Source organism: Ailuropoda melanoleuca, chromosome 1 (genome assembly GCF_002007445.2).
Source record: "Ailuropoda melanoleuca isolate Jingjing chromosome 1, ASM200744v2, whole genome shotgun sequence".
Classification (NCBI taxonomy): Eukaryota; Metazoa; Chordata; class Mammalia; order Carnivora; family Ursidae; genus Ailuropoda; species Ailuropoda melanoleuca.
In genome coordinates this window covers 3654660-3673913 of record NC_048218.1, presented here as the reverse complement: position 1 = coordinate 3673913, position 19254 = coordinate 3654660, and the positions used below count along the sequence as shown (strand labels likewise).

Genomic DNA, 19254 nt, shown 5'->3' with positions numbered 1-19254 from the left:
TGCCAGAGCCTGATTGGCCCCTGGATTCGTGTCTCTATCAGATTCGTGGGTCCCATCAGCACGGCTGGTCTCCAAATGTCTGTTTGCAGCCCTCGCTGCCTGGCAGGCTCCCCGTGACCAGACGCTGTGCTGCGCAACTCGGCGTGAGCGCTGCCCTGCTGCCCGCACCACATCTGGGGGCTCCTGCTTCAGGGGTTGTGGGTTTCCGTGGATGCTCCCCGATGTGGCTTCATCCACATAATTTTCCGCCACCCCTAGCTTCCTCCTCCTGGATGGTCTGGCTTATCTGTTTCACAGTTTCCCGTGTCTCTTGTCTACTTCTGAGCTGCTAAGGCCGGTGACTCTAGCAGAAGCCGTGCCACGGCCCCCACTACGTACCCACCATGGACAATCCGCAGCTGTCCTTGGCTGGCGCTGTGCCCCGTTCCAGTGACAGCATAGGAGGAGTCCGTAAAGGGGTGCTGATCTTGCAAAGCCCACCACCATGACGCTCAAACTCCAAGCCACGAGCAAGTGAAACGCTACGAACGAATGTCCTGCAGGCATTCTGTCAAACGAGACTTGGTTCGGCTCTAGTGTAACGAGGGTGGTGTTCACAGAAGTATCTGTCTCCTCCTGTCTGCTCTCTGCTGTAGCACCTCGTGCAAGCGCCCACCTCAGGCTCTCCGTCTGTGTTTTGGGCTCGGAGAAATTCCGAACTCTCGCGCGCTTTGGAAGGAGGATGGTCATGCTCTGGTGCCCTGCTGTCCAGAGAGTCTCCCTGCTCAGTGTTCACACCGCAAGCAGCTACTCCGTAACCCAGCCGGCTCTTGTACTCTCCGGCTCCGAGCCTGTCCGCTCTGCACCTTTGTCTACAAGCTTCGCTTCATGCACAAGAACGGGCTCAGCGCTGTTCCCTGGGGGCTCTGGCGGGCAGTGTGTTCACACACCCCGAGTCCCCGTCATGATGACCGTCCCTCTCTGGAGGTTATCCTCTGCTCCCTGGTCTCCTTGTTATCCGCCCAGATGATGACGCTGGGAGAGAATGCTGGGGGTCCAGTGCAGACTTTAACCCAATGATTTTAGCTCAGTTTCAGGGACGGTCTTGTGCTCTCGTTTTCAGAAATGTGCTGGGAGTTATTTGGGAAGGAATCTGATCTATTATTTGGGGGATATCAGCTGATCCAGTTTGCCTCTGGTTCTCCTCTGATGAGGAAAACGGGCATAGGACACAGGCTAAACCAGGGGTCGGGATTTCACACGCTTTTTGGCATTTGATATTAGGAAAAGATCAGGGTGTTCGTATTTGGGGGACAAATTTTAGAGAAGAAACATCCCTCCCCCAGCACCCAGAACCATGGTCTGCAGGCATGCGGGGGGGGGGGGCGGCTGCTGGGGCCTGGGAGCGCACTGATGGCCTGTTTGTGTTCAGAACATGACGAATACGGTGGTGAGGACCACGCTGAGGAATGACCTGTCCCCTGAGGGCATCATCCACCACCTGAAGATCCTGAGCCCCATCCATTGTGCCTTCCAGAACGACCTCCTGACGTCATCAGGCTACACCCCAGAGTGGGGGTGAGCAAAGAGCCCTCTTCCCTTCCCTCCCCAGCTACCTGTCCTCTCTAGCGCCTTCACTTTGGATTTCTTTAGGGTTTCAATCACTTGAGGACCCTTTTGTGAGACTGACAGTGGCCAGGACTTGGTTAGTGACTGCCAGCTCCCCTAATTATCGTCTTCACTTCAAATTAGGACCGACCAAAGAAAGCCATACATACACCCTGGCCAATCACATAGGACACCCCTGTCCTAGTGAGCCCGCCCACGGCTTCCCCATGACAATGCCTGCTCGGAGCCTGTCGGGGCCTCCGTGTCCCACTGTGAGGCTGACCCCACCCCTGCCTGTCCTCGAGTCTCCTCCAGACCCAAGTCGGGGGGGGGAGTGGTGGTGGCTGACAACCACTCCAGCCAGCTCAGAATAGGTAGCCTTTCTTTGCCTGTTCACATTTGGGTGGCCTTCCTCTCCTTCCGCACTGCTCGGGGTTGCTTTCTGGGGAGGAATGGGAAGGGAGGGGCCATAGCAGTGCACCTGCTGAAACTGCCGTGTCGCAGGGTTTCCACCATCATCGAGGACCTCCACGGAGCTGGCAGTTTTGTGACTGAGATGCGGTTATTTATCGGAGACTCCCCTATACCTCGAAATTATAGTGTGTCTGCCAGCGACGACGTCAAGATTGAGGTGGGGCTCTGTAGACAGAAGAGCAACCTCAAGGTGGTCCTGACCGAGTGCTGGGCGACACCGTCCAGCAACGCCAGGGACCCGGTCACGTTCAGCTTCATCAACAACAGGTGGGGATCGGGTGCAGCCTGCTTGGGGGCCTCTGAGTTCCCAGGCCCCCGTGGATATGCGGGCCTGGGTTTTCAGGGATGCCTGAGTCTCTGGGGAACGGGAGCGCTAGCGGTCCTTGTGCGGACGGACGCCGTGTGTGCAGAGGCGCTGGGAGGAAGCCCATCCGGGAATGGGACAGGGGCCCGGCTCCTGACTTACGAGTCCCGGTCCCTCCCTTCCCAGCTGCCCCATCTCCAACACGCACACGAATGTGATCGAGAACGGGGATTCCAGCAAGGCCCGGTTTAAGCTGAAAATCTTCTCCTTCATCAACAACTCCATCGTCTACCTGCACTGCCGACTCCGCATTTGCATGGACTCGCCTGGGACCACGTGCAAAATAGTAGGTGTTTCACTTTTCTAAACCTGTGCTGGACTCGCACCCCTGTTGCTCTGAGGACGGCTGCTCTGTTATCTGAAGCCCAGGGCTTGGGCGGCCCTGGGGCCTGACTTCTAGGAGGAGACACGGGGCCCTGCACACTGGGCCCCAAAAAGGCACGAAATGAGGTGTGGACGGTGGGCAGCCCATGGGTGGACGACCCACGTGGTCAGATGGCCAAGCTGCATCCTTCTGGAGCCTGTACCGCCTGCTGGTCATCACGTCACATCCCATTCCTGCCCGTGACGCTGTGGGGCTTCTCCTCTAGGTGGTTTAATGCATGTTCAGGTGTAAAAGTGTTCCCTTAATTTCATATTATTTTTAGCCACATTGGTGGAACGCTGCTGAATCCCAGCCAATGTGATATTGAATGAGCAGTTTCCCGCTATGTTCATCCTTCACGCTGGGATCTTGAATAATTTTACATTCTCATTTCCTTAGACCTTTGAATGTGACATATGCTTCGCAGTCCTAAGTTTGAAAGCTATTCTTCATACCAGACGAGTGTGTGGCTGACTGTCTCACGTTGTCTGTGCCCGGGACAGAGTAGAGAGCTCTGCTGGCCTGGGGTTCAGTGACAGCATGTTTGTCTCTCCTCTGGGGGATGGGCTCGTTCCCGTGCAGCTCGCGGAAGCCCTGCAGTCTCCCCGGGTGACCAGCCTCCGAGCACCCCCAGGACATGCATTTGGTGGGTGTCGCTTTTTCTCACACAGTAGATCTTGCAGAAAAAAGGATTGAAAGGAACACAGAGCCCCAGACGCCCACCAGCCAAGGGCGGACACGAGCCCGCACCTGTTCGAAGCCCCTCAGAAAGACAATTAGTATTAATAGCCATAACCCCCCAGGCAGGGCTGCCAGTTCCCAGGATTATTATGGTTTGGCTTTACACATTCCTTTCCACGTTCTGGTAGGAGGAGTGTTGTTCTGGTGTCCCATGGCTGCAGGAACAGTAGCAAGGGGCAGCTGAAACTGGGGGACTGCGTCGCCTGAGGGGCTGGAGACTGGACGTCCAAGATCGGGGTGGTAGGGCCGGCTCCCCCAGAAGCTGTGAGGGAGACTCATTCCAGTCTCTGTCCTTGTTGTGTAGACACCGGCTTCTCCCTGTGTCTTCACAGCTGCCCTCTGCGTGTGTCTGTGTCTGTGTTCAGCACCCCCTTTTCATAAGGACACAGTCACGTAGGACTAGGACCCACTCTAATGACCTCACCTTCACTTCATCTGCAAAGACCCTGTTTGCAGATAAGGTCACATCCGCAGGCAGTGGGGGCTAGGGCATCAGCATCTGTCCGGGGGAATAAAGCAGCCCAACGGGTGTGTAGTGAGAGGTCCGACCATGTCCCTGAACCTCCCTGCAAGGCTGAGGTGTGGAAAGGAGCAAGCGGCTGCAACGGGCCACGGAGAATGCCAAGGTGACTCAGAGCCGACAGAGTGCCCGAGGGGCCCAGGGGCCCGGGCCTGGAGATGGCCCAGCAGGTGCTCTCTCGAACCTTCTTCCTCCAGGCCTTGCTGCCCACCATCCCTCCTGTTGCGCTGGCAGAGCCCCGTGGTCCAGGCGGCCCAGGCCCCTCGTCCCCTCCCCCATCTGAGCTCATCCGGGCGGCATAACGTAGGGATCAGAGTCTCACCCTGGCAGTGACCGCGCTTCTCAGAGCTGGAGTTCCGTTTAATTAATTTGAACTTCCTTTCCTTTCCAAACAACAGAATTGCAATGACATCCGGTCCCCGAGAAGTGGTGAAGCATCTGCCACGCACCAGACATCCTGGGGGCCCCTCATTCGGTCTGAAGGTGAGTTGGTGACTTGGTTTAGTCAGTTAAAGAAAAGATGCGACTGGCTCCGTCTCCCCGGAGTGTGAATGTGCACGCCGCCACCAGGAGCCCCGGGCCCTGCAGGGTCCGCGGACTCACCACAGTGGGTGAAGGAGAGCCCCGATTCCAGCCTGGCGTCAAGTCCTTCCCATGCAGAGCCGGGCTGGCCCCTCTGCAGCCCTAGTGGGGAGGAACCCCGGTGCCCACGCTGCCGGGGGGGTTTGCGGGAAGTCAGCTCGCACTTACGTAACACGGTACTCTGAGCTGCGTCACATGAAACCAGTAACGTTTCCTGACATGGGATCAATACACCACGTGGCTGGTTGGGAGGGAGGGACTCGGGCTACGCCAGGGCGGGTTCTGCGTGTACATGCGTGCATGTGCGTACGTGTGTACCAGTGGGCACACACACGAGAAAGCTGTTTATTCTGGGCTTGAATACATCAGAAGATGAAAAAAAAAAAAGGCATGGCTTTCTCCCTTGGTATAAAACTTCCACCAGCCAATTCCATTCCATGTGATTTCAAAGACCACCATCACTTTTCCAGAAAAGCGTTTTATTTCCTTTGAGATCGATTTTATTTATTTATTTATTTATTTATTTATTTATTTTTTAAAGAATTTGGTTGGGGGAAATTGCATGCTTTGGGTATGAAGACAGAAACCGCTAGCTTGTCCCCAGTGTCTGTCCTTCTCTCCTTCATAGTCATGGAACCCCCCGATTTTCGCTGGCATGTGGCTTCCAGGAGTAAACACTGTCATTCCCAGCCAACCTGGCAGACAAGTGTGGCCATATGAGGAAGTTCTGGCCAATGGGGTGCAAATGGGAGGTCAGGTGACAGCTCCCGAGGGGCTGCCCCTCATGTGCCCCTTTCTTCCTACTGCCTGGCAGGGGCGGGGGGTGGCTTCAGTCAGCTGCCTGGTGGACACTGAGGGCCCTGGGGACAGGAGCTGGGAGAAGCTCCCTTCCCAAGGACACCACAGAGCAAGTGTGCGAGGCCTGGCCTCCGATCTCCGAGTTTTGCCAGAAAGAAATAAACTTCCATGCCCTTTGTCACTGCTATTCAGGCTTTTCCTCCTTTTGTAGCTAAATGTAATCCTAGTTGATTTTCCTTTTTTATTGTTTTTCTCCCTCACTTCGATGGCCGTCCTTGCCTCGCTGTATCTTCCTGTGCAAGAACGTCGGGGTTTTGGATGTGGGGTCGAGTGTGATCGAGTCTGATCGGGGCTTGGGAAGGAAGCTGAGGGATTCCAACTGCTGTTTCTCATCCAAAGTATTAGTGAAATTTAAAAGATTCCAGGTTTGGGGGCCTACTAATGTTGAGTTTCTGGAGCTGGGCTCTGGGCTCCGGGGTCTGCACTGGTCATCAGGCAGTTGCAGGACCCATCCTTGGACTGCATGTTTCTTCTACCCTCTTCATTTTCTCAAACTGCTAAGGAGAACTGGTTGACCAGGGGCCCTAATATGCATTCTCATTTGTAGAAATGGAACTTCTACTTATTCACAAATATTATAGATCATGCCAAAGCTACTGGAGTGGAAAAAACACTGGGCTTGGAGTTAAGAGACCTGAGTTTGAATATAGTGCTTCTAGTTGTGTAGTCTTGGGAAAATTACTGAGTCTTCAGATCCAATCCATCCTTCCATCGTTCCTCCATCCGTCTACCCACCCAACCATCCATCCACCCATCCATCCATCCGTTCATCCATTTATCCATCTGTCCATCCACCTACCCTTCCATCCACCCATTCACATTCCTCCATCCACCCATCCATTCATCTGTTTACCTGTCCATCCATTCATCCACCCATCCATTATTCCTTTATCCATCCATCCACCCACTCATCCATTTATCCATCCATCCACCTATCCATCTTTCCTTTATCCATCCACCCACTCATCCATTTATCCATCCATCCATCCATCATCCATCCACTCAGCCATTTATCCATCCATTCATCCATCCCTCCATCCATCCATTCATCCATTTATCCATACATCCATCCACCTACCCGCCCATCCAGCCATTCATCATTCCTCCATCCACCTATTCATTCATCTATTTACCTCTCCATCCAGCCATCCATCCACCCATCCATTATTCCTTTATCTATACATCCATCCATCCACCCATCATTCCTTTATCCATCCATCCATCCATCCATCCACTGATCTAGCATTCCTTCCTCCATCTATCTATCCACCCAGCAGCCATCCATCTATCCATCCACGCACCCACTTATTCATTATTTCTTCCATCTATGTGACAGGCATACATCTCTACTAAGTGTCCTGCACTCTTCTTTTTCTATGCAACATGGGTGACTACATTGTGCCTCATTTCCCTCATCTATAAAATGGGAACAATAATAATTTCTAGTTCATACAGTGCCTTGTCCACAGAAATTCCTGGGTAAGTGTTCGTTGTCACCATTTGTAACCAGCAGAGTACCACAGTAACAACCATTGCAGAGAACAACAAATATAATACGGGTATAAATTGTCAGGCTCAGAAACAAGGACTGTAATTATTCATTTTGTTCATCATTATTTCTCATTGTATTATTAGCTTTTGTTTGCTCCATGACTGTGCCACACGAATATACAGAAAAAACATTGAGAAACATGGCATCTCCCAATTGGTGGAAACTTTACATTTTAATTGTGTACATGAACAGAAATATTGTTGGAGACTACGGGGGTGAGCTAGACTGGCAGACAGATCCCTTCAGGATTGCCCCCCCCACCCTGTGTCCACACTCTGTTCCCTGTGCACCCACATTCTGCCCACACCCCTGATGTGCACCCACGCTCTGCACCCACGTGTGCCCACGTTCTGCACCCCCATGTGTGCCCATGCTCTGCACTCCCCACGTGCGCCCACGCTCTGCACTCCCCATGTGCGCCCACGCTCGGGCTCTGCCATCCCCATCGCTCCCACTGCAGGGAAGACTGAGAATACTTGGGGATTTCAGGCACGTGGTCAAGTTCGCAGCTGGTACCTGGACAGGCTGGGCCTCTCAGAGCAGCTCCCGGCTTCTCCTAAACCACCCTGTCTTCCTCTCCTGGGGCTTCACGGGCTTCTTTTTCCCCAGAGCTGCAACCCTCCCACCACCTGTGTGTGTTTTCTGGGCTGGTGCTGTAGGAGACCAAGTGCACAGACTGGGGGCTTAAAGCAGGAGAAAATACTCTCTCACCGTTCAGAAGACCAGAAGCTCCAGAGCAAGGTGTCAGCAGGGCTGGCGCCTTCTACGGCAGCGAGAGAGGGTCTGGTCCAGGCTCTCCCAGCTTCTGCTCTGGCTCGCCTCGGCTTGTACGATCCCGTCACCGGGTCTCTGCCTCTGTCCTCACGTGGCGTTCTCCCTGTGCCTCTGTGTCCTCACGCGGCCGTCTTCTCATAAGGACGGGGGGCGTATTGGATCAGGGGCTTCTCTTGCTTCAGCGTGACCTCATCTGAACCGAACTTGTTACATCTGCAATGACCCTGTTTCCAAAGAACATCACATACTGTGCTACCGGGGGTTAGGACCTCAACATATCCTTTCTGAGGACACACACAGCACTGTGCATTGATGATGTGAAGGAAGAATCCATCTGGGCCTCGTCCCTGAATGTGTGCTGCCAGCACAGCTTATATCAGCATCACAATTTTCTGATTTAATTTATGGAACGCTTCCATGGCTATTTGCTTTGCTAGACACCTCATTATTTCTCACCCTCCAGAGTTTCTTTGTACAAAAAGGAAGAGGAAGTTTAGGTGATGTCTGCCAGATGCTTAGATGTTCCCGCAGGAAGGGTCTGGAGCCATCACTGAGGCCACTCAAGAAGTGAGGAGCCCGGGGGTCCCCAGACAGCAGCTGGGCTGGAACGCAGACCTCTGGAACGGGCTGTTTTCCCTGGGGTCGTACCTGGGCTGGGAGGTTCTCTATCACCTTGTTCCCAGGACGTGTGTCCCCTTCACCAAAGCATTGATAGCTTAGTGCCTTTGCAGAATGACCATGTGTGTGACCCCAAGTGACCACGGTAACCATCCTGTGTGTGGGTACGGGCTGCCTGAGCTATCCTGGCGGAGGACCAGTTTGTTATTAAGAGACTGACGGGTGGTCCAGCTGTGTGACCCGCGTGCAGGGACAGGTGGACACCCCCACCCAGGACAAGGCTCATGTTGCAGGATGTGCTCGCTCTCGGCTCCTCGCTATCTCACGTGGACTGGTAACCATTCTTGGGCCACAGTAACCAGTGGGCAGTGCAGGTTTGGGGGTCCCGCCTGGAGTGGCTCTGGGTCAGTGGGTCCGTTAGGAGCCTCTCGCTGCAGGTGACAGAAACCCAGGGGGACAGGCAACAACCAAACCAGCTCCCTTGTCCGTGGAGCCGGCAGGCTAGGGCGGGCTCTAGGCTCCACCATGGAGCAGGTCTGTCCCCTCTGTCCTGTTCCAGCACCCTCAGCATGGTCCACCCCACTTGGGCCAGCAAGGTGGCCCACGCCTGAGGCCCAGGAGGGAGGCGGGCTCGTTACAGCACTGCCCCCACCCCCCGAGGCTGGATCTAGGGACCAGCCATGTGGTTGTTGGGGAAGCTGGCTGTCCAGAGTCTGGGTGCCTTGGGGGTTGTAGTTGCTCCTGCAACTGTCCCCAGGCGCTTCCGCCCTCTGGACGAGGGGATGACCTGTGTTCCAGGCAGCCAGGAGGGGGTCCCAGTGCTATTGTTGGAGACCACCTTGCTAACTGTGCACACCTGTGCCCTGGGCGACCTGGAGCAGTGGCCACACAAGCAACCACCCAGGAATCAGGACCTGGGTGCCCCTTGTCCCCCAGGTGGACACCCCACGATAGCAGGAGGACGGAGGTGAACGTGATGTATCTGCCCTGTCAGTCGGCCACACCTACTCACCCTGGGCTCCTTGGTGCCCCACCTTCCTCATGGGGGTGGGCAGGTCTCTCCCCTGGGGCATAGAGGGCAGGCCAGAGGGCTGGCTGGTGGCCTCCTTCTTTCTCTGGCCCACGGTTTTCTCCTGCGGTGAAATTGAGGGGAAATTCCCACATCATGCAGGGAACCATCTTGAAATCAACAGCCCAGTGGCATTTCACACATTCACCATGTTCTACAACCACCACCTATCTCGAGGTTCAAAACATTTTCATCTCCCCAAAAGCAGCTCTGCACCAATTAGGGGTCCCTCCCTGCCCCCTTCCCTCAGAGCCTGACACCAGTGTGCTTTCTGCCTCCGGTTTCACCCGTTCTGGATAGTTCTATAAGCAGGTTCATACTACGTGTGGTCCTGATGACTGTCTTCTGTCACTCGGCATGAGGTTTCCGAGGTTCCTTCATGTCATGGCGTGCATCAGGACTCGGTTCCTTTTTGTGGCCTGACAATATGCGGTTGTGTGGATGGACCACGTTTTGTTTACCTGTTCCTCCTCTGGTGAACACTGGCGTGGTTTCCAGCTTTGGGCCGTTGTGGACACTGCTTCTATGAACACGGTGTCTGGGCATTCAAGTCCCAATTTCCAACTTTTTTGGGTCTGTGCTCTCCTCTATTGTAATTGGCCCTCTGGGTCCGGGAAGGCCCACACTTCTCTGTGCTGGGCCCAGCCACGTGTCCACGTGCAGAGCCCAGCTGAGCCCTCCGCCTGCCCTGGTGATTGTCCAGAATGCTGGGCAGGCTGAGCTGTCCTGGCTGCTGCGTGGCTCTCTTGGGGTTGGGACACCTGCTTGGTCACCTTTGGGAACGCACACGCACACGGGCACATGTGGCGCCTCACGCCGTGGTGCTCCCAACCGGTCACATCCAGGTATTAGTGGCACAAAGCAGCAGACACTCGTGGAGATCTTGCTCCGTGGCTGTTCTGTCCCAAGCCCTCTGTTCCACCCTCACCTCAAGGTTGGAGTGCTGGGGCCACAGGCGGTACCAGGCCCTCAGAGACGCTTCCTTCCTGGTTCGGGCAGACCTCCCACCTGTGCCCGTCTCATTCCCTGCAGGTGAGCATCCAGGTGCGGAGCCAGGCCTGGGAGCTGGCTACCTCGTCCTCATCGTGGTGGCTGCCTTTGCCTTGGTGGCAGGAGCAGGGGCCCTCGTCCTCGTGCACTACCAGAGAATGACTGGCAAATACAACTTCAGAGCCCAGTCGGATGACTTCAGCTACCAGGTGTTCTATGAGTAGGAGGCCCGGCCAGCCTGGAGGTGGGTGAGAAGCAGGACGCCCCCCAGGCACACATCCTACCCTCGCCACTGATGGAGACCGTACAGCGTGTCCTGGTGGCTTTGGGAGAGGGCAGGTGGCGGCTGTCGGGTTTCGAGCCCCGCAGTGGAAAGCCACGGGGACAGTCGCGGGAGGGGAAGTGGACCATCAGTTGTTAGGGACTAGGTTCCATCGATTTGCACAAGCGCTGACTCCACGGGGCCCGAGGCAGCGCAGTGGGATGAGACAGGCCACGGGTGCCCCTCAGCTCCCAGCTCTGCCGCCCACATGGGCGGCCCCAGGCGAGGCCCTGAGCCCCTCGTGTCTTGGTTTCTTCGTTTTCCCTCCTTTGTAAAAGGGCCGCTTGACGGTGGTACCGGCTGCACGATGCCATCTGGCTCCTCGAGTGCCGAGTGAGTCCTCGCGATCATTCTCTGTGCTGTGTCCCTGCGGCCTTGCCCTGGCCGCGCACCGTCCCTCGTGTCTTGGATGCTGTGCTGGGCACACGGCGTCTGTGCGCGGCTCTGACCGGCATCCGTGATTTTAAATACTCGAGCCCCTGAGTGTGAAGACGCTCTTCTGAGCTGCGGCAGGGCGTGCGGGCTCCTTTCTGGGCCCGAGTGCCACACGTTTTGGAGTGTTGTTAATACACGCCTTTAGCGCGGGTCCAGGACTGTTGTTCCTGTCCAGGTTTTGAGATTTTTAAAAAAGAAGAAAAGAAAAGATTACAGGCTGCCTTTGGGCACCTGTCTGTGACTGCTGTGTGCAAGCGCTGTCAGAGTCCATGTGGTTACGGAGGCGACAGCAGCCCAAGATTGGCTCTGGGCCCTGGGGCTGCACAAGGTGTCCTGGACACCACCCTGCACCTGCGCCCCCTCACCCGAGCCCCCTTACATGTGCTTCCTTATTTGCACTCTCTCACCTGTGCCCCCCGCCCCCATCCCTTGCACCCTCTCCCCACATGCTCTTTGGCCCCTCTGGCCTGCCCCCTTTCTTGGCAAGAGTCAAGGGCTCAGAAGGTGGAACTGAACATGGATTTCCGTGTTCTTATCTGACATTTTCGGCAGGGATGGGCTTACTTCTCTCTTGCTCTTTCCCCGCACTCACAAAACCCAGCATGGGAGAAGCAGCACTCCGTAGGAATTTCCGGTGAGAGAAAGGCAACCCCCGCCCCCAGCAGCACAGACTTGCCCAGGGCCACATCGAGTCACCCATGCTAGGGGACATTCCGCAGGGAATCCCCCCACCCCCGGCCTCGGTCCTGCCCCCGCACTGGCCTCCCTGCCGGGCACGGAGGGCGCTGCCTGGCACGTGGGGTGGCCATGCCCACCCTTCCTCGGCAGACCCCCGCTGGCTGGCCGCAGGGTTGCACGTGGCCGGAGTGCTGCTTTTCTCCTCTGTCCTTCCGTGCTCGGTGCCCAGCTCCTCCCAGCAGTGATGGCTTTCCCTCCAATTCAGCTGGGCTTCCTATCTGCGTAGTCCCCAGACCTGAGCTGCTGCCTCCCCACGCCCTTCGCCCTTCGTAACCCTGTTGTCTTACTAGGGTTCTTTCTCTCCCCTCTCAGGCGGGCTCTAGGGGATGGTACCTGTTTCCTACCGATAATATTAACAAACACCCAGGAGTGCTGAGCACACAGGTGCGCCAGCACCCTTCCTAAGCACCGTACAGGAGTTAGCTTGCCCGCTGTGCGCGAGTTAGCTCTCTGCTGTGCACGAGTTAGCTCGCCCGCTGTGCATGAGTTAGCTCTCTTCTGTGCACAGTTAGATCACGCGCTGTGCACGAGTTAGCTCGCCCCACTGTGCACGAGTTAGATCACGCGCTGTGCACAAGTTAGCTTGCCCGCTATGCACGAGTTAGATCACGCTCTGTGCACGAGTTAGCTCGCCCGCTGTGCACGAGTTAGCTCTCTGCTGTGCACGAGTTAGATCACGCACTGTGCACGAATTAGCTCGCCCGCTGTGCACGAATTAGCTCACGCGCTGTGCGCGTGATGCTGTGCACGAGTTAGATCGCGCGCTGTGCACGAGTTAGATCACGCACTGTGCACGAGTTAGCTCCCCCCCCCCCGCTGTGCACGAATTAGCTCACGCGCTGTGCGCGATGCTGTACACGAGTTAGCTCTCTGCTGTGCACGAGTTAGATCATGCACTGTGCACGAGTTAGCTCGCCCGCTGTGCACGAGTTAGCTCGCATGCTGTGCACGAGTTAGCTTGCCTGCTGTGCACAAGTTAGCTCGCCAGCTGTGCAGGAGTTAGCTCGCCGGCTGTGCAAGAATTAGCTCACTGTGCGCGATGCTGTGCACGAGTTAGATCACGCACTGTGCACGAGTTAGCTCGCCTGCTGTGCACGAGTTAGCTCACCCTGGTTCCCATAACTGCATGAGGTTGTGTTATTACCACTTTTACAGATGAGTGGCCTGGGAATGTAGCTAGGAGGGGACAGGCTGGGATTGAGGTCTGGGGTCCATTCTCTTAGCTGCTGAGCTGCAGTGCCTTAGACTAGACATGACCAGCCAGCCCTCCTTAGACGAGGGTAGGCATAACTGGCAGGCATTTAGAAGGAGGCTCCTGGGCTCTTCCTTTCATTGGAGACCTGGAGAGGTTGTATTTTAGTAATTTTCTAAGAAACCCACAATTCTCTCGGTGGGGCACAGGCACCCAGCAGTGCAGGGAGCAGCTGTTGTGGTCAGAAGGATAGAACCTCCTGGAACCTGGGACCCTGAAGTCCCTGAGGAGGCAGGTGCTGCTCCCACTGGTCAGGGCTGTCTGCCACTCTAAGGGCCCCAGACAGGTGGGTGACTGGCAGTAAGTTTTGGTTCAACTTTACACTCTATAAATAAGACTGCCTAGCAAGGTGCCTTCTAGTCCTTGGTTTGGGCCCCACGACGTCTGAGTCAAGGAGGCCCTCCTACTTACTGACCTGTTGCATCCTGTCCCCCATCAGGGGACACTGTCGTGTAGACATGCCCCTGTCTCAGTGTCGTGCCCTAGCCAAGGCTGCCTTTCCCACATTCAGCTCTTCATTCTCTTGAGAGAACAGAACTTCGAAACAACCCGGCAAAGTGTGGTCAATATGGGTCCATCACTGAAATGAGGAAATTGGGCCCAGAGAGCTCAGGCGAATCCTCTGAGGCACACAGCAGAGACCAGATTAGCACACTTCTCCACAGGGCGATGTCCCTGTCCGGGTGACTTCGTCTCCGTTAGAGAAGGTCCAGGAGCTGGTTCTGCGGACACTGGAGGGATCGTGTCTCAGCCCCTCTGCTCCCGGGACGCCGACAGCTTACGTGCACCTTGTCTAGGTTCTTAGAACCATTACAGTTCGGCTGGGAAAGGCTCAACCAGGGCCAGCCCTGGAGGCCAGTCACCACCCTGGATAGAGTGACAAGGGAATTTCAGTGAATTTTACTAAATACTTACAACGCGAATCCCAACGATGATGCCAACACTTGTCCCACTGAATTTCAAAGGAAAGCTGGTATGTTGGTGCTAAGGTCACTCTGGATGTTCCCCCTTCTTAAAATGAAAACATCGGAGGGAAAATTGGCCTCTCCTCTTCATTTTCTCCCGTGGCTTCCGTTTCCAAAATGAAAATCATCTGTAACTGGTTCTCAAGTTCCTGCAAAAATCTGCTCTTTGAAAAACATCAAACCTTCCCCACCAGGTGGGCCCTTGGCGCAGCCGCATTCTCTGCAAGCCCTGTGTGTCGGTGTGTTCTCTGCGGTAGTACTAAGGCACAGAGGCCCTGAGGCTGTGGCTGTCTGGCTTAGTCGCTGGATGCCAGTCCACAGCCACCATGGTGCCTGTTCCTCTGTGCCTTCTGGGAGCCACCACCCTTTTATTTGGGCACAATCTCTCACTGTCCAGTAAGCATTGAAGTCCTGTCCTTGGGGTGAGGGGACCCCTTCACTACCCACACTCTGGGAATATTCCTGCATGAACCTCTCCTTCCCTGCATGCACACTGACCCTGGTGACCTCCTTCTCCATGCAGGTAGCTGTGAATCAACCTTGGTTCTCAATTCATCAAGCATTGACGGAAGCCTGCTCTGTCCCACATCCAGAGCTTGGATGAGTCCCAGAGGTGGTGAAAACACAGCCTCTGACTGATGCAGGAGACCCATCATCCGTTTAGGTCCCAGAGAAGCAATGCCCACCAGGTGGGTGAGAGGAGCTGTTGGAGAGGGAGGCAGGGTGAGGGGGATGCCCAGAGCCCCAGGCATGGATATATTCAAACCAAGCACGAATGCAACCCTGCCATCATACAGATCACCTCAACAACCCCGGAACTCCCAGACTCTTTACCATACTAATTGGTCCAAGTGGCCCTTTCTCGTTTTGCTCACCACTGACATCTGTCACCTGCCACCCATCCATCCATCCATCCATCCATCATCTTTCTACTCATCCATACATTCACCCACCCATCCATCATTCCATCCATCCATCCATCCATCCATCCATCCATCCATCCATCCGCCCACCCATCCAACCACCCACCCATCCTTCCATCCATCCATCCACTCACCCATTGAGCCACCCATCCTTCCATCCACCCATCTAAGCATCCATCCATCCATCCATCCATCCATCCATCCATCCATCCAAACACCCATCCTTCCTTCCATCCATCCATCCGTCCACCCACCCATCCTTCCATCCATTCATCCACTCACCCATCAAGCCACCCATCCTTCCATCCACGCATCTAACCATCCATCCATTCATCCATCCATCCACCTATCCATCCATCCATCCTCCCACCCATCCATCCAAACACCTATCCTTCCTTCCTTCTTTCCTTCCTTCCTTCCGTCCGCCCACCCATCCTTCCATCCATTCATCCACTCACCCATTGAGCCACCCATCCTTCCATCCACGCATCTAACCATCCATCCATTCATCCATCCATCCACCTATCCATCCATCCATCCTCCCACCCATCCATCCAAACACCTATCCTTCCTTCCTTCTTTCCTTCCTTCCTTCCGTCCGCCCACCCATCCTTCCATCCATTCATCCACTCACCCATTGAGCCACCCATCCTTCCATCCACGCATCTAACCATCCATCCATTCATCCATCCATCCACCTATCCATCCATCCATCCTCCCACCCATCCATCCAAACACCTATCCTTCCTTCCTTCTTTCCTTCCTTCCTTCCGTCCGCCCACCCATCCTTCCATCCATTCATCCACTCACCCATTGAGCCACCCATCCTTCCATCCACGCATCTAACCATCCATCCATTCATCCATCCATCCACCTATCCATCCATCCATCCTCCCACCCATCCATCCAAACACCTATCCTTCCTTCCTTCTTTCCTTCTTTCCTTCCTTCCTTCCATTCACCCACCCATCCTTCCATCCATCCATCCACTCACCCATCCATCCATCCAGCCATCCACTCACCCACCCACTGCACCCATCCATCCATCTTCCATTCATTCATACATTCATCCAACACTGTCAAATACGTAATATTTCACATTTGCAAAGATATTTGACAGTTCACGTGAAGTTCTTTTAACAACAGGTCAGTCGTAAATATACTGCAAATGTTATTTCTAGCGGGCACATATTCTCTTGAAGTTTTCTCCTGCATTACCAGTATATTGTTTTTATTACCAGTATATTGTTTTTATTTACACAACAGTGTCTCAAAAGATACTCTATTAATATAAAGATCTTTATAAGTAGAAATAACATTATACACACACACACTATTTTATATTTTTCCAAGAATGGGGTACTATTTACCCATTACCCAATGGGAAACCAGAGAAGACATGCCCAAGTCACTCTCATAAGGTCACAGATGAATTAATAAGGAAGTGGGTGTGGAATCTAAATTTTTATTTAGGATGTTTTCCATGACACCATACTGACAGCGCTTTTTACTTTACTTAAAACAAACTGAATTGTATCTGATGGCAAGTACCTGAAAGTATAGGGTTTTCCTTGATGAACTTAGAATTATAACATGGTCATAGTTTTCATTCATGAGATTAATTTTGTTGAATGTAATTCACTGCTGAGCAGTCGGAGGGTATGACTGTTCTGATTTAGTGGACATTCTCAGAGTCAGTATAGAATTACAGTGTAGTGTGTGTGGCTGGACTGATTCTGAGCAAGGAGAACACATCGCACGTGACATTGACGCACGGCCGCGCTGGCTGCTCTGTTCGGTTCCGTCCCAGCTCGTGCACCTGGCGATCACCGAGGGCGGGGTGCCGCGCTGGGCGGTCCGGGGACGCCACGAATGTGTGTCTGCCTCTTCAGCTGCAGCCATGTGTTCTGATAATTGGCTCAGTACCTGTCACTTGCCTTTCTCGAAAAGAGGCAATAAATGTTCAGTAAATCCGGGTTTCAAGACCCATGATTCTGTGGGTCCCACGTGATTGTTCTCACTTTACAACTGCAGAGCTGGGGCTGTCCAGCAAGGCTCCCGTAGCGGGACAGCGAGTAAGAGGGGCCGCTGGAGTGAAACCCGAGCCTGTCGGTTGTACGGTCCCTGCTCCCGCTGGGCTGCTGCCGCGGCTGCGGTAGGACTGGGAGCATGACCGTGAACCTTCTCCCCTTGCTCATCTGATTGTTGCAACAACCCCATGAGGTGGAAGTCACTGATCCCATTTTACAGATCAACAAACTGAGGCTAAAATTTTAAGTTACTGCTCTAAGCAGCTGTCAGTGGAAACCGAGGCCTTGTCCCTCCAGGTCAGGCTCTTCCAGAGAAGCCCTGGTTAGTTCACTGGTGAAGAATGGGAGCCTTCCAGGACCCTAGAACCCAGAGGCCCTCTGAGCTGTGGAGAGACCACCTGGGAGCTCAGCCGGGTCAGGGGCTCCGATTGGCTGAGGTTCTGGGTCCCTAGCAGTTCCCACATTCAGACACCTCTGGCAGCCCCAAGTCCTTCCTGGCCCAGGATTTCGGGCTGATTCCCCCTGTGCCGGAGGGTTAGGGGGCGGTAGGCAAGAGTCCCCGCTCCCTGTGCACCCTCTACCCGGACTGCATTGCCTCATAGCTGCCACTAGATGGCGCTGCAGACCAGGGCGGGAGGTCCCTTTGTTTCCTCGCAACCACAGCCCTGTTTCTCCTGTTGTTCTTTTCTGCTCCATTCGAGCCTTTTGCTGGCAATCGAAGGGAATCTGTAATCGTTCCGCAGGGCTTAGGGGTCCTAGGACACGAGCCTGCTGGGGTGGGACCCAGGGGTCCTGGAAACAGTTCAGGAAATGCCGTCAGTCTTCCAGGGGGTGAGAGCGGTGCGTTACTCCCATGTGCTGACCTGGCATCTGTGTGGGCGAGGCCCAAGTGGACCCTGTGTCCCACCAGGGCTGCCCAAGTGAGGGAGACGCCTCCTCCCCCTCCCTCTCCGTGTCTGGGAGGGAAAGGGCAGCCTCACCAGGAGACCGTCTCTACGTGCTGCAGAAACCCCTGGGAATGAGCCAGCGAGCCATCTGGCTTCCCTACATGGGGCCCCAGGGGGACCACAGTGCCGGCTTGCGGCAGGTTCTCAGGGCTCCAGCAAAGCGGGAGATCCGGCCGGCTGGGGAACAGGGTTTGCACCACGGAGGAGAAGCGTTTCTGGCCTGAATAGAGCTTGGGCCTCTTTCCGGGTCTCTGTGCCCCGGAGGTTATGGTCAGGCAGGGCTGGGGACATGTCGGGCGTGGAGGGGAGCGAGGGTGGCCCCAGGCTGGCCCCACAACTCCGGACACTGAGTCTTGGCTAGGTGGGGTAGGGTCATTTCCAACACCAGGGACTGGAGATTCTCACTATCCCAGACCCTGGACACTGAAGTGATTCCGATGGAAAGAAATTGATGGTAAGGACTTGGCTGGGAGTTCCTGAGAGTTTGTACCCCGCAAGGTGGCACGGAATTGTGGGAGTCAGGGTGGTGTTGCGATTACAGGCACTGGCTCTCCCACGTGGGCATGTCACCTAGTTTCTCTGAGCCTCAGTTTCTTCACCTGTGAAGTGGGGATGGCGCTCGCATTGGTCAGGGAGCTTTGGGCTACAAAGTGGTGGAAATATCCTCTCCGACAGGCTTTAACGATAATTTGCCTGTTGCAAATTAAAAGTCCAGGGCAGAGTGGGCTTCAGGTGAGGCTCACTCGTGCAGCTCCCAAGGACCCAGGTTTGCTCCATCAGTTTTGCTCTCCCTGCATGGTCTCAGCTTCAACCCACAGTTCCCTCTTAGTCCCCCAGTAACTAGGAGAGGTAATCAGGACTAGGTGCTCCTTCACCCCTGTGCAGCTGAAGAAAGACACTGTCTCTCCCAACCATTGATCGAAGGAATTATGTCTTGGTTGAAGCATCCGGGGCACATCAGGGGGGCCAGCATCCTGCCGGTCAGTGCAGCCAGCCAGAGGTGCGCGGAAACCGCCGCGCACGGGAGAGAGATGGGCTCCACGTTCTGACCTGCACCGCTAGCATTCTGAACGCAGTTGTAAGGCCATTGGCCTCTCCGCCTCACTGTGGGGCTGGCCTGTCTCCAGGCTCTGTGGGCTCCTCTCCCAG

The 19254-nt window shown here is 54.9% G+C and overlaps 1 protein-coding gene across 3 annotated transcripts in view; it reads left to right on the top strand.

Moving 5' to 3' along the window:
* Positions 1-15224, top strand: part of UMODL1 (uromodulin like 1) — a 63128-nt gene extending 47904 nt beyond the window's left edge. For 2 of the 3 annotated variants that reach the window (XM_034655293.1, XM_002922445.4), the window contains 6 exons: positions 1412-1557; positions 2092-2328; positions 2552-2711; positions 4449-4533; positions 10536-10737; positions 14729-15224. In XM_034655293.1, coding sequence (XP_034511184.1) covers positions 1412-1557; positions 2092-2328; positions 2552-2711; positions 4449-4533; positions 10536-10717 — 810 coding nt within the window. In that variant the 3' untranslated portion in view covers positions 10718-10737; positions 14729-15224. Of the gene's footprint in view, positions 1-1411; positions 1558-2091; positions 2329-2551; positions 2712-4448; positions 4534-5260; positions 5607-10535; positions 10738-14728 lie in introns of those variants that run through there. The other variant, XM_034655286.1, reaches the window with a different exon arrangement.
* Positions 15225-19254: the final 4030 nt, after the last annotated feature.